Below are 14,702 nucleotides of genomic sequence, written 5' to 3'. Positions count from 1 at the left end.
CATTAAGTTATTTCTTATCTGGCTCCAACCTCCATTGCCAGGCTCATCTCCCACTATGTGTCAAATACTCTCATATAGACAGCAGTTCCGTATCTCTGGGTCTGCTACTGCCCGTGTCTGAAATGTCCATCCCTGTTCTCAGCATCCTCACAGTTTAAACATTATCCACAGTTTAAGACTTAGATCTTAACTGCTAGCTTGGCATCAGTGTTTGGAGTGATCATTTCCACTGCCACACTAACGATGACATATTATGAGCACTAACACCTGAACCAATGTTAATAATTATATTAACGGTATTGGACACTGCTTTAAGTGCTTTCAGAAGGGCTCATAACAACCTCAAGAGGTGGGAAGATAGAGTCCATTATTTTTAAAGCTGAGGAAACAGAAGTTTAGAGAGGTTGGTTGACTTGTCCATGCAGCAGAGCCGGGAGATGTGAACTTGAAAACTTGCCAATCTGCTTTCTCCACTCCGCTACAGTTCCTTATAGGATAGTCTCTGTTCCTCTTGCTTGTCCTCATCATGTTGTACTTTGTTTTATATTTACTCAAGCCTACAACTCATTTCTTCTGGGAGATTTTAAGATCCTTCAGTAGAAAAGCTGTAAAAGAGTAAGGACTATGTGCCAAGTTTCATCTCCCTTAGCACCTACCAAAATGCCTCCCTTGCAAATAGGGTAGTTGATAAAAAATGTTTGCTTGGTGAGATGAATAAATGTATAGTAATGTTTGTACTTTAGGAAAATGATTATAATACTATAAGAATTTGTTAGTAAATTTTTAACAATTCGACTATGAGTGTAATCTTTAGGTTTGGGAAGGGATAATGCAAGATAATTTGCAATTATAGATGTAAATGGATAGTTCCTAAATAGATAGTTCCTTAACAATAACTTTCAAGAGCTCTATTTATTTTTTCTATAGATAATAATAAAACACTAGAATGTGAGATGTTCAGAAATATGTGACATATATTTATGTCATCATTTATAGCTTTTTTTAAAAGTTTATTTACTTTGAGAGGGGGTGGAGGGGCAAACAGTGAGGGAGGGAGACAGAATCCCAAGTAGGCTCTGCATTGGCAGTGCAGAGCCCAACTCAGGGCTCAAACTCACAAACTGTGAGATCATTGCCTGAGCTGAAATCAAGAGTTGAACCTTTACCTGACTGAGCCACCTAGGAGCCCCTGGTACACTGAAGTTTTAAAAGCTATGAATGATTGGGGCACCTGGGTGGCTCAGTCAGTTAAGTATCCGATTGTTGATTTCGGCTCAGGTCACGATCTCATGGTAGTGAGCCCCTCATCAGGCTCTGCACTGAATGTGGAGCCTGCTTGGAACTCTCCCTGTCTCTCTCTCTGCCCCTCTGCCGCTCACACGTTGTCTCTCTCAAAATAAATAAATAAATAAGCAAACAAACAAATAAATGTTGTTATTAACACAGAGATAACCCTTTAGAATCCGAAAAACAGGCTTACATTTTTCTATTATAAAAAGGTTTGTTTTTGTTTTTTTAAGGAAATGGGCAAGACTTGAATGGACCTTTCTCCAAAGATATCCAAATAGCCAATAAGCACACGAAAAGATGCTTAACATCACTAATCATCAGGGAAATGCAAATCCAAACTATAATGAGATGCCACCTCAGACCCATCAGGATGGCTGTTATCAAAAAATAACAAGTGTTGGCAAGGAAGGAGAGAAACCACAACTCTGTGCCCTGTTGGCAGGAATGTCAAATGGTGCAGCTGCTTGGAAAACAGAATGGCGGTTCCTCAAAACATTAAAAATAGAACTACCATATGATCCAGCAATTCCACTGTGGGTATGTGCCCCAAAGAATTGAAAGCAGGATCTTGAAGAGGTATTTTTACACCCGTGTTCTTCATAGCAGTATAATTCACGATTGCTAAAGGGTGCAAACAACCCAAATGTCCATTTACAGGGGAACAGATAAACAAAATGTGGTATATAGGTACCATGAAATATTATTCAGCCTTAAAAAGGAAAGAAATGCTGACACATGCTCACAGCATGGAAGGATGTTAAGAACATTATGGTACGTGAAATAACTAGGTCACAAAGGGACAAATATTGTGCTAGTCTGCTTATTATATAAGGTACCCAGAGTAGTCAAATTCAGACACAGAATATGGGATGGTCATTACCAGAAGCTAGAGGAAAGGGCAAAAGAGTTTCTAATGGGTGCAGAGTTTCACTCTGCAAGATGAAAAGCATTCTGGAGATGGTTGTGCAATAATGGGAAGGTACTTACTGTCACCGCACTGTGCATTTGAAAATGGTTAAGGTAATAAATTTTATGCTATGCGTATTTTACCACAATTAAGCAAATAAAGATAAGGGTTTTCTTTTTAGAACAAATGATGGGAAATTCAATCCAAATTTAAGAAATGCTAAATTAATTTCCATTAACAATAAAACTGGTATCTTTCTTAGCTACTTGTTTACCCCAGCTTGCTACAGAAGTACTTTAACACAATTCATAATATGTTTATAATAGCTTTCACTTACATGAAATATTTTACCTCATCTGTTATAGTTAAGGCACTTGAACTCAGTACCAAAGAATAAATAGCGGCATGATTATCAATACTTTTAATTATAAGGGCTGGTAGTATTATAAATGCTAAAACATTATAATTTTTTAAATGTTTATTTTATATTGAAAGAAAGAGAGAGTGTGAGCGGAGGAGGGGCAGAGAGGGAAGGAGGGAACCCCAAGTGGACTCCATGCTATCAGCCCAGGGCCAGATGCAGGGCTCAATGTCACTAACTGTGAGATCATGACCTGAGTGGACATCAGGAGTTGGATGCTTAACCCACTGAGCCACCCAGGTGCCCCTAAAACATTATAATTTCAAAAGTGAGGAATATGCCTAAATTTGGTGTTAAACTCCTTAACATGTTATATCCTATAGTGTTAGTTTGAGATTTCTAATAACACGAAAAGGCAATACTGCTATTTAACATCTCTATTATTCTTCATTAGTACAAGTTCTGTTAACAGACCTATGGATTCAGCAAACATTCACTTAGAACTTTAACATACTAGAATAGTGGTGTTAGGTCTTTTTGAATTACATATACTAGACCAGTTGTTTTAAACCTTTTAAAATATCATCTCCGTTTCCCTAAAAAAATTATTTATCAACGGTACACATGTTCTAAAATAGTTGTATAATACATAAAACACACATTATTTAAAAGAACAAAATGCAACAAATATTTGTAAATCATTATTTCTAATGATAAAGTAAGACTTTATGTTTTCAGGAAAAATGTTTCCAGTGATGTGCATTATAATTTTCAAAACTGTTGCTGTGCTCACCAAACTTTCTTCTTCTTGTTCCTGAGCACTGCCTAAACTACATTTCCCAACCTTTTGTTTCCCAGACTCAGCCTTGTGACTGAGCAGTAGCCAATGAAATACAAACAGACGTGAATTTCCTAGTTCTAATTCTTTCGCATAAAAAGTTACGTGTGCTGGCCGTATAGAGAGCATTTCCAAGTTCTTAGAAGAGGGTAAAGCCTCAAGATGAAACAGCCTCAAACCCTGAATGATCACAGAAAGGCCACTGGCCCACTGGGAATAACTGCAGTGAACTGATATTTTTGCCCAATAAATAAAGTCCTTTTGAATTAAGTTTTATATATATCAAGGTTTATATAGTATATATATAGTTTATTTAGTATAGCAGCTGGCGTTATGTTAGCAATAAGTAGAGTAATTTGAAGGTCTGCTTCCAAATTTGGTTTTCTCATACTTATTTTGAATGATGTCATAATTGAAAAATTAACTTCACAAAGACATACCATAGACCATATAAAGTATAAACACAGGGTAAGGGGTTCATCATTAATAATAGTGGATGTAAATCTATCTTTTATTAATCTTCTCAATAACTTAGGATTTCTTTTTTTGAAAAATTTTTCAATGTTTATTTATGAGAGAGAGAGAGAGAGAGAGAGAGAGAGAGAGAGAGAGAGAGAGAACACAAGCAGGGGAGGGGCAGAGAGAGAGAGAGAGGGAGACACAGAATCCAAAGCAGACTCCAGGCTCTGAGCTGTCAGCACAGAGCCAGACATGGGGCTTGAACCCATGAACCATGAGGTCCTGACCTGAGCGGAAGTTGGAGGCTCAAGTGACCGAGCCTCCTAGGCGCCTCCCCCAATAACTTAGAATTTTTCAGTGAGCTTCTTGTCAAATCTTAAGAGTGCCACTGTACTTCATCAATGGTTGATGAGGAGCTTGAGTAGGAATAGAAGTTTCAGGTCTACCTTTTTTGCACAATTGCAATAGCTATTACATTTAATCCACAGTTTCTTTGCAGTAATCTTTTTAAGCCACTTGCCCATTTTCTGATGGTTAACAAAACTAACACTTGCAGAAAGGCATGCGACACTGACCATCTGACATCCAGACCAACCATGAACACAAGGGTGAAGTGTGTACTAAACATTAGTAATGCTTAATTTCTTGTCTTTTAAGTTAAAAAATGAAAAGAAGTTCTATCGTTTTCTTTCATTTCCCCCAGAGAACTTAATCATGCACCCCAAGGAGTACATGACCTTTTCACTGAAGATCACTATATTTGAAACTATACCAGACACTGAGAAAGATACATAAAATAAGAAAAAACAGTCTAGCCAGGAGTTGGACAAATAAATAAATGATTACAGTTATTGAGTGTTATAATCAGAGTAAATGTAAAATCCCATGTAACCTTAGAAATTATTACAAGATGAAAATTAAAGAGCATAATTTCTTGAGTGACCACAGACCACAACGCTGATTTCCACTTAAGCTCTGAATCCAAAACTCTTTCAACTACTAAGTTGTTCCCACAAGTATCCTGTCACTAAAATAACAAAACTCTTTTCTGACTTCAATGCTCCCAAGCTATGGTCCTGTTTCTATATTTCCTTTTTTTTTTTTTAATCAACAGTCCTGGAAAGAGCTGTTACTATCTGAAACTTTCAACTCAGTAGTCACTAGTCACATGTGCCTATTTAAATTTAATTAAATTAAAAGTGAAAAAAAAATAAAAAATTCAGTTACTCAATCACAGTAGCCACATTTCAAAAGCTCGTCACGTGTGGCTGGTGCTACATATCATATTGGATAGGAGAGATACAGAACATTGCCCACATTGCCAAAAGTTGTATTGGACAATGCTGGTCTAGACTACCATAGAGTAAAAGTGAAATCTCCAGATCCATACTGTCTGGATTCAAATTCCAACTTCTACCCTTTCAGCTTAGGTAAACTTGGGGAAGTTATTCCCCTCTGCTCATTTTGGTTTTCTCAAAAAAATCATAAAATGAGGAGAGTAGTAATTAATTCCTGCTTCATTACATTAGTGTGAGGTTTAAATGATTTACATGTAAAGTGCTTAGAGTAGTCCCAGCACATAAAAGTGTTCAGTAAGTATTAGATATTTTTATTTTTATTCTTGGTATTATTCTTACTGACACTACCTCAACTCCCATTTTTTTAAACCTGCTCCAAAAGGCTTTGTCCACCACTGCAAGGCTTGTCAAGGTTTACCAAATTCCCCATCTTGCCAAATCCAATGGTCAATTCTCAGTCTTCTTCTTACTTGACCCGTCAGAAGCACCTGACACATTGATAAATCTTTCTAAAATGTTTCCTTCATTTGGTGTCCAAGATACCATATTCTTTCCTTTCCTTTTCTTTCTCTCTCTTTTTTACATTTATTCATTTTTGAGAGGCAGAGAGAGACACAGCATGAGTAGGGGAGGGGCAGAGAGAGAGGGAGACACAGAATCCAAAGTAGGCTCCAGGCTCTGAGCTGTCAGCACAGAGCCTGGCACGGGGCTTGAACCCACAAACCGTGAGATCATGAGCTGAGCCGAAGTTGAAGATTTAACCAATTGAGCCACCCAGGTGACCCCCTCTCTCTTTTTTTAATGGCTTCTCTTTCTTAAGTCTTCTTTGATGAATTCTCTTCTGCTTTCTCAATGTTGGAGTATCACAGAGCTCTCTCTTTAGTTTTGTTCTTGATACAAGTTACTTTACAGTAATCTTATTCAGTGCCATGGCTTTAAGTACTACCTGTTGATCACTCCTAAATTACATCCTCAGCCTTGACCTACTAGGCTCTAGACTCATAACCAACTTACCATATAACAACTGCGCTTAGAAGTCTAAAGAGGCATCTCAAAATCAACGTGTCTAAAACAGAGTCCTTGATTCCCTTATGAGGCCAAATTGGCTATGATGTCTTATACCAACAAAATGATTTTAAGTTCTCAAAGCATTTTCTTATAAACTAAAAAAAAATTATCTTATAAAAACCTTGTTAGAACAGGAGGTGTTAATTTCTTTTGTCAGAGGAACATTCTACGAGTCAGATATGTCGGGTAGGTTTTTAAAGAGGTCATATTTGATTATCACATATAACTCAGAGTAAGCAATAGAATCTGAGTCTTCTTATTATCTCTATGTATTTTCTGCTAAGTTATAATCCCTAGCAAGTCATATGTAATCTTTAGAAATGCTGACTTTACAGGTGAGTTTACAATCAACAGGCAAAGGAACACACAAACTAGCATGTGCCATGTGTACTGATCCGTATACCTTTATAAATGCAAATTATTATTTACAATGATTGGCATGATATCACCCAGAATAATGTCACTATTTTTTAAAAAGGTCCCATTTTGCCGAGTTTTCTACTCATTAGAAGGTAAGTAAGCAGCAGTCTTGTCTGAAAATCCTCACTGGTACAATGATATTTATTTTTTCAATGATAAAAACCATCTTTGCTCTCTGTGTGCCTGGCTCATAGTAAGTGCTCTTAATATTTATCAAGAAACCTCGAACAAGTGTAAATGATTATTTAGTTTAATACCACATAATCTCTAACTCCTATAATCTTATTAATGTGTGTTTTACAGGTTCTTAATTTTTTAACTGATAGGCTTCAGGCTTTATTTTTAGACAAGTTTTAGGTTTACAGATGGTTGTAGATTTTAAGGAAAAAATGCAATGAAGCTCTAACCGCTAGAGAAATACAAAAAAAATCAATTTCAATGTCAAAAGGCCAACATCTATCATTTTAGTACAACATATCTAATTATGTATAAACATAAGTAAATTAAAAATAATTAAAGTATGATCTCTATGTCCATAAATTATTTCTATATTAAAATGTAACATTTTAAAGCACCAAATGAAAAGTTCCTATGTCAATTGTCACATTAAACATAGTGAGTTACAACCACAATATCAGGAAAACCATCAAATAACTATTTCAATATAAGAGTATATATATATAAGACTCAGATTCCAGAATCCCTGTTACAGTTATATAAAATCAAGGTTAGCCGGGTCCAGGAATTAACGTATCCTTAAATTCTTTTATGTTGCAGATTTTTGTCCTGATTTCTGTGTATTAGAACCCTAGTAATTCAAACATAAATGAGATTTCACCCATTTGCCTATAATTTATTTGCTGTAAAAGAAACACCATATTACACGCTTTTGTTTGTTTGTTTGTTAAGTGGAAGATATGTTATTATTTCCAAGATACCAGGGATTTAATGTTTAATTATCAACAACCATTTGAAAAGACGTTGCTTTGACTCACAAATTTCTTAATTGCTAACTGTGGCTTTTCTGAGTAGGAGTAGGAGTGCTGTATCTAATTTATTTTTGCAGATGTGATTTAGAAACGGAATTTGAAAGTAGCAAGGCTTTGAATATCTTCACTATCAGCAGAAAATTCCTCCATCCCTGCTGCTGGAGAATATTGCTGCTTGAAGTTTTAACAGGAAAATAAAAACTGCAGTCAGAAAATTGATACTACTGGTAAATGCTGCTTACAAACTGAAAAAGAAGTTAGGTTGTCAGCAATAAAAGAACTACATTATTCACACAACATAGGAGGTGTCATCTTCATGAAGGTAACTTGCTGGGAATGGAAATTAATTTGGCTGGTTCCCTCTTGAGGAACCTAAAGAAAGCAAATATCTCACAGATCAGAGCATCTTTACGAAGCGTCAGCAACAGGCAATCCCGCCACCACAGCTTAACTCCTCCCTGAGGAGCAAAGACCGTACACGCATCTCGAGAACGGGGGCCCAGGTTCACTTCAAAGCAGGTTCATTGGTCGCTGAAAAACAAAGTTAGTGTTTCCTGTGCAGAAAGGTCAACTAGCTTAAAATGGCCCCATCTCTCTGGAACATGTCATCTTCCATTAATTACTGCGATGAAACGAGCAAGAGAAGAGAATACGTATTTCAATTACAGCTCAAACATGAGGTCAAAAGTAACATAAAAATGCCTACCCGTTTGGCTGAGCTGAGAAGCACTGCGACTCTTCCTGGAGAGGCCAACAATAGCTACCATTTTGGCCCCAATGCTAGAGCGCCGCTTTTTGCCGCCGGTGCCCAGGGCACCCACTGCGGTGTCAGACTGGCTGCCGTCGTTCTTCTCCAGCGAGCACATGTCTCCGCTGATGCTGGTGCTTTTGGTCATGTTCTTCCCTGAGATGCCCACTTGTCTGCTTTGCATTTTGGATGTAAAGACACTGTAGGCCGATGGATCATTAAAAAGGAGGACAAGAGTGAAAAGGAAAAGACAGAAAATGTATTTTAGATGAAACATCTGGAGTATAATTAAATCATATCATTTATGGGACACATTTTTAGGATTTAAAAACTTCCAAATACCATGGTCTTGAATGGGCTCTACTATTCAGGGTCAACCTAACGCAGCTATGTAACACAACTATGTAAACTCACGAGTTCACTTCACTCAAAGAAGGCACCGGTTTGCATGGCCATGGGGGGGAAATATTCACAGAAAATCGGGGGCTTATTTAAGAGAATATACTATCCTGCAAGTACAAATATGCTTTAAAGCAGCCATACAACAAAGGGAGAGGCTTCCAAAAGCACTCTTTTCTGATATGTTTTACTACTGCCTTCAAAAAGAAATTAGTAGAGTGGGTGAATCTTTTAAAAAATAGCAAAAATGACAGCATCCACTGCCTTTCAAAATAAGTTTTCTTAATCTCAAAAGATGTATAAGATTTATCAAAATAACGGTTACATTTTCTAACAGGGATTGATGTTTCATTAGTTTTGAATTAAAAAATAAGTTATTTCACTTTATGTAATTTCATATTTATCATTATGTCTATATTCCAAAGGATAAAGAAAAGGGAGATTGCATTCATTTGAAAGAAAAAAAAAAAACCTCATTATTAGTTTTCTAGACAATGTGATCAAGAAGCAATCAATGAATCGATGAAGCATGTGAGCTGATTGATGATTACTGATTACTGATTAGCTGATTACTCCCATTGGGAGTGTTAGTAGTGATTACTGATTACTCCCATTGGCAATAGTCAGGAGACTAACACGGCCAACTAATTAAAGACAGGACCCTTGATTCTTCTGTGATTACTGGGATGTGGTAGGAAGTCGAGCGGGGTTTGAAGAATCCAGAAGCAGGCTATCCAGCTGGGCCCCCCTAAACCTGGAAGAATGTGAAGGAAGCAGCCTGATTGCAGGTATGGGAAGAGTTATTTGATTTGGGATTAGAGTCATGGTTTTTGCCTTAATGTTGTACTGATAATAGGAGTGAATAACACATAATTACAGAAACAAAAGAAAAAAATCAAGAAACATTAGAAATATCTTTATGTATCATTTAAAGAGTGAGAATTGGAAAACTGACCTATTGAGGAAAGCTCTTATTTCTAATTCAATTTCTTGGTCTTTCCTCCCAACCACCCCCCCACCCCAATTTTTTTTTTACTCCATCCTAGAGTAAAATCTACTCCAGGACCACATGCTAATTTTATGTACATTTTCTCCAAGCATTTAAGAGGGGAAAAGCCTAGTATAAAATTAAAAAAAAATTTTTAAATTTATTTTTGAAAGAGAGAGATAGCATGAGCAGGGAAAGGGCACAGAGAGAGAATCCAAAGCAGCCTCCAGGTTCTGAGCTGTCAGCACAGACCCCGACATGAGGATTGAACTGGTAAACTTAGAGATCATGACCTGAGCTGAAGTCGGTAGCTTAACCAACTGAGCCACCTAGGTGCCCCCCAAATTTAAAAAAATATATAGTAAACTGTACTATTTTACCCTTCATATTAGTTTAAGGAGAAATGAGACATAAATAGGCCAAAAGACAGAACAGTGTATATGCTTCTATAATACCCCAAATTGATAATTTGCAAGCTTGTTTGATGTTGCTATTCTTTAATAAACAACAATAGAATAAAATAGAGTTTTGGGGGCAAACAGATGTGGGCTTGACTTCCAGTTTTGCCATTACTTAACTGACTTCCTTAGAAGAATTAATTATTCTGAGCCTCAGATTCTTCATTTGTAACATTAGATTATTTTATTTTCCCTTCTTACCTTAGAGAATAGAGATAATATATATAACTAAAGTAAAAATTTAATAAATTAAAATAATAACAATTCTTATCAGGGAATATGGGCAACAGATAAAATAAGGCTAAAGCTCTTCAGTTTTTCTTTAAAAACTTAGCTGCATTAATAGAAATGATATTTGTAATTATAAACTTAAAAACCTTTGAAATTAAAATGTCTACAATGTCTTTAATACAGCCGGCATTATATAATGGACAATAGACAGCACTGAGAGTCAGGAAATCTGGGTTTGATCTTTGGCTGACTCATTGGGGAGGGTTGTTAGCCTTTCTGAAACTTAATTTCCTCACTTAATAAATGAGAAAATGTAGGTAAAGCACTGAGCAGAATGCCAGACACATAAGAGCTCCAAAAATTATTCTCCCCTTCCTTCTCCCTATTATTATCACCCCCTACCATCACCACCACCATCATCCATTGGGCATCCATTAAACATCTTGAACTGGAATATCTGTAAGGTTCCCTTAAACTATTTAATGCTTTGCTGCCTTATGATGTTTCTTATTCTGTGGATTGTGGGCAAATAAACACAGAAATGCAACCTACGATTTTCATAATATGCTGTCATCAGAAAAGGCATGGCATAGCCTTTAAAAGTTAAAGTTTAGTTGAAACTCAGGCTTTCAAAATAATAACATACTCCATATAACATGTCAGAATAACCTAGTACTCCTGTCATGTAGGCGTCTTTCTCTCAAACATATGCCTTTCTAACAGAGCCACTTAAGCTAATATCTACCAAGGAAGAAAAAGATATACTCACAAAATATTGTTTATTGTACCTTATAATTTTTGCATTTTTAATTTTCACGGTTGCATATAAAAGCTATAAAGAACTTGTCCAAAATTAAGCAGGATACAATAAAATACTAGAGCTGATAAATGTTTGTAGATAAATATTTTAATGACAATTTGGTTCTACGGAAGTATACTCCTCTTCAACCTAACAACTTTGATAATGCATTATCTACAAAAAAGGTTACTAAAAGTTTTGTAAGATGGATCTATTCTTCATCTTCTAGAAACTTCGAGATCACCAGGAATGAGTTTTGAATAGTTGCCCTCCAGTGCTATGTTCTGAGAAGGAGACTGAGGCTAGGGTATCACTACTGGTTTCCTTGACTTTCCCTGCTCCTCACCACCTACACCTACAAGCAAGCAAGCAAGCAAGCAAGCTATCAAACAAAATGTTTAAAGTTTTGTGCCCCTTGATTCATGGAGTACCTTGCTGTAAGAAAAAGTCTGTAAACATGGGTGATCATTTGGAATGCTCAGTGTAGTTAAGAAAGCACAGGTCTATTACATTATCAGTTACTTTAAAAAAGACCATTTCTAAGGATCTGGTGATACAGTAAATTTCCAACAATGCTAGTGGGGGTCTCAGTGATGGACTTCTGAAGGACTAGCTGGCAATATGTATCAAAAACCTTAAAAAAAAAACAGCCCAGCTTTTAAACTATTGATTCTACTTTTAAGTACATCCTAAAGGAAAACTTAGAATGTGTACAGATTTAGCAATAATATTTGCTGCAGAATTGACTATAACAACACACTCATACACCCAAGGGAAAATCCCACAAGCGTCCAATAGTTAAGTATTTAAGGGTATTTAAGTAAGGGTATTTAAGTAAGGGTATTAAGTAAGTTAAGGGTATTTAAGTAAGTTATGTTCATCAATAAAATAGAGTGTACCTTTGAAAATGCTGTTGTAAATAAGTATCTATTGAAATCAAATATGTTTTTAATATAGGGGGAGGGATAGAAGAAGCAGATATTTGCAGCTAGCTTTGGCTGGTCCGCATACCAAATATGGATTTACCCTACTGCTAGGGGTCACAGATCAATTCAAACCCCATAGGCTATCCATTCTTTCTTTTCCTTCCTTCCTTCCTTCCTTCCTTCCTTCCTTCCTTCCTTCCTTCCTTCCTTCCTTCCTTCCTTCCTTCCTTCCTTCCTTCCTTCCTTCCTTCCTTCCTTCTTTTTCTTTCTTCTATCTATCTATCTATCTATCTATCTATCTATCTATCTATCTATCTATTCTTGCTAATCTAGGCCGTTATGGAAACCTAGATTTGTGAGATGATCTGTGATTTCCCTGCACAAGAGGCAAATAAACGGCATATGAAAAATAAAATTATACGTTCAGAATATTATGTTCTTATGGGGGGAAAAAGTATAAACGTACACAGCAAAAGATCTAGAAGGATATACTGTGCACAGTGCACTAAAAGTAGTTTCAGTGTTCTCTCGTTGGTAGTTCTGCTTTTTAAAACCATTCTTTGTTTTTCTATTTTCCTCCCCAAATACATAGCAATAAGAAAAAAAACTTTAAATGAAAAGAGTAATCAAGGACCAATATATGTTTTTCTTTCACAAAGGTCAAATTATTCAATCCACATTGTTCATACCATGGGCTAAAGGTATAACATGGCTCCCAAGCCAATCCCAAGAGATTACCACACAATCATCTTGGGTGTTGATATAGGATGCTCAGTTCTGGAAAGAGATGCAGCATTTCTATATTTCTGAATATTGCCTTATACATATTTTCTAATTTTTGACTTTAGAAAAACTGTATACTTAGTACCCTCAAAATAAAATACGTAAAATTGCCTGTGCAAGTGATCTATTTTATGACATAATTATGATAATTGTTAAAATTGTACTCAGAAAGATTTTTTCAAAAGGCAAATTTAGTATATTGTCAATCGTTAGGAGAAAGGTGATGAAAGGTAAGAGAAATATTTGTAGATATTCCTCAGAGACTTAAATGGCAATATCAGGGGTTATAAGAGTATGTGATTAAATTAAATGAAGTTTATAGGCCATAGGGCCGGAAGTGTTCATTAATAGTTTGGATGAATAGAGCTAAGTAGTTTGGCTTAAAATAATAAACAGCAAACACAGGACAAAGACAAAGCCTGAGTGGGTGAGAGTAAGGGCACAAGAGTAGCACTGTAAATAAAATACATAGTATGTCAAAAATATTTCATCATATTGAGAGCTGGGAAGGTGGTTAGGAGAGACTTAGCCAAGGTATTAGATAGAGACTGGAGGGATTCAGAATGTTGTAGCCAGAGCTACAGAAGGCCCAGCAGCTAATACAGTGGAGTATGAGAACTGCAGCTCAGGAATAGAAAAGATACTTCTGGATAGGATGTAGACAGATACTTCTAGGAATGGATGGACTTATAACATCTTGGGCTAGGAGGTGGTGCTAACAGAGGGCCTGTAGGGCTCAAAAGGTAGAAGACAATAATAATAATAGTAGAGCGGGGGAAAACACACCCAGTGAGACTGGCCAAGCTCTCAAACATTATAGCACCTTGAAAGGTTTAATTCATTTTCCTTCCCATTGTTATGTTTCTGGAGCAGGTGCCAACAACTAGCCATGTACCTACCACTGTGATCACTCATTCTTGATTCCCCCGTTGCCTGTCATTGGGCAGATGTCTGGATTATAAAGTGCCATTTCTTGAATTCTGGCATGTTCCTTGGGTGCTGGAAAGAGGGGTAATAAACTCTGTTCCTGTCCAAAGTTCTCTTAATTAAAAATTTTCTCCTTATTAAAAACTACGCCTTTCCTAAAATGTGGAACTTGAAATTATTATTATCCTAATTTATGATATAATAAGCTTCATTTCATTTGCTCAAATGACCATCTATAATTTTAGGCTAGGAAAGTAGTAATCATTTATTCAACCAATGTTTTTATTTAACATCTATCTCCACAAATATAAAGATAAAAAAATGATATGACATAGCTTCTCTTAATTAATTTACTGGCAAATATCAGCCATGTATAATGCAAATATGGCTGCACAATGACATGGTCTTAGTTTACAATTGAAATTCCAATGTCCAACTCCAGTGTCAAGAAACCTTAATTAACAATTCAAAAAAACATCTTTCTCTGAAGAGTATGTAAAAACTGAGTTTCCTATACTAATTCTTTGATTTCTGGAAATGACAGGAATTTAAAATTTAGCATTTTTAATAGTATTACAGTACTATATATAAATGCATTCAATTAATATACTATAGTATCTAAATATAGTATCTAAATGTTTTGGAGGGGATGTATGTTTGTCTATGCCATAGAGGTGATATCCAGAGTTAGGGAGAAATATTTTGCTAATTAACAAAGTATTTTTAGCCAAAAACATCTGCCTTGACTATAGGCATTAGTAACAGAGCTGTGTTTAAGATTTTAAGCTTTGGGGGAAGGAAGGAAGTAGGGCC

The 14,702-nt window shown here is 36.1% G+C and overlaps 1 protein-coding gene across 49 annotated transcripts in view; it reads right to left on the bottom strand.

Annotated features, from left to right (window-relative positions):
* RIMS2 (regulating synaptic membrane exocytosis 2) overlaps positions 1 to 14,702 on the bottom strand; it is a 612,755-nt gene that overhangs the window by 82,879 nt on the left and 515,174 nt on the right. For 38 of the 49 annotated variants that reach the window (XM_045050079.1, XM_045050046.1, XM_023248368.2 and 35 more), the window contains one exon: positions 8,337 to 8,578. The exons of the other annotated variants lie outside the window; for them this stretch is intronic. In XM_045050079.1, coding sequence (XP_044906014.1) covers positions 8,337 to 8,578 — 242 coding nt within the window. The remainder of the gene's footprint in view (positions 1 to 8,336; positions 8,579 to 14,702) is intronic. 49 annotated transcript variants of the gene reach the window in all.

Source organism: Felis catus, chromosome F2, assembly GCF_018350175.1.
Source record: "Felis catus isolate Fca126 chromosome F2, F.catus_Fca126_mat1.0, whole genome shotgun sequence".
NCBI classification, from domain to species: Eukaryota; Metazoa; Chordata; class Mammalia; order Carnivora; family Felidae; genus Felis; species Felis catus.
Note: the sequence above shows the minus strand (reverse complement) of the source record. Positions and strands in the feature narration are given on the sequence as shown.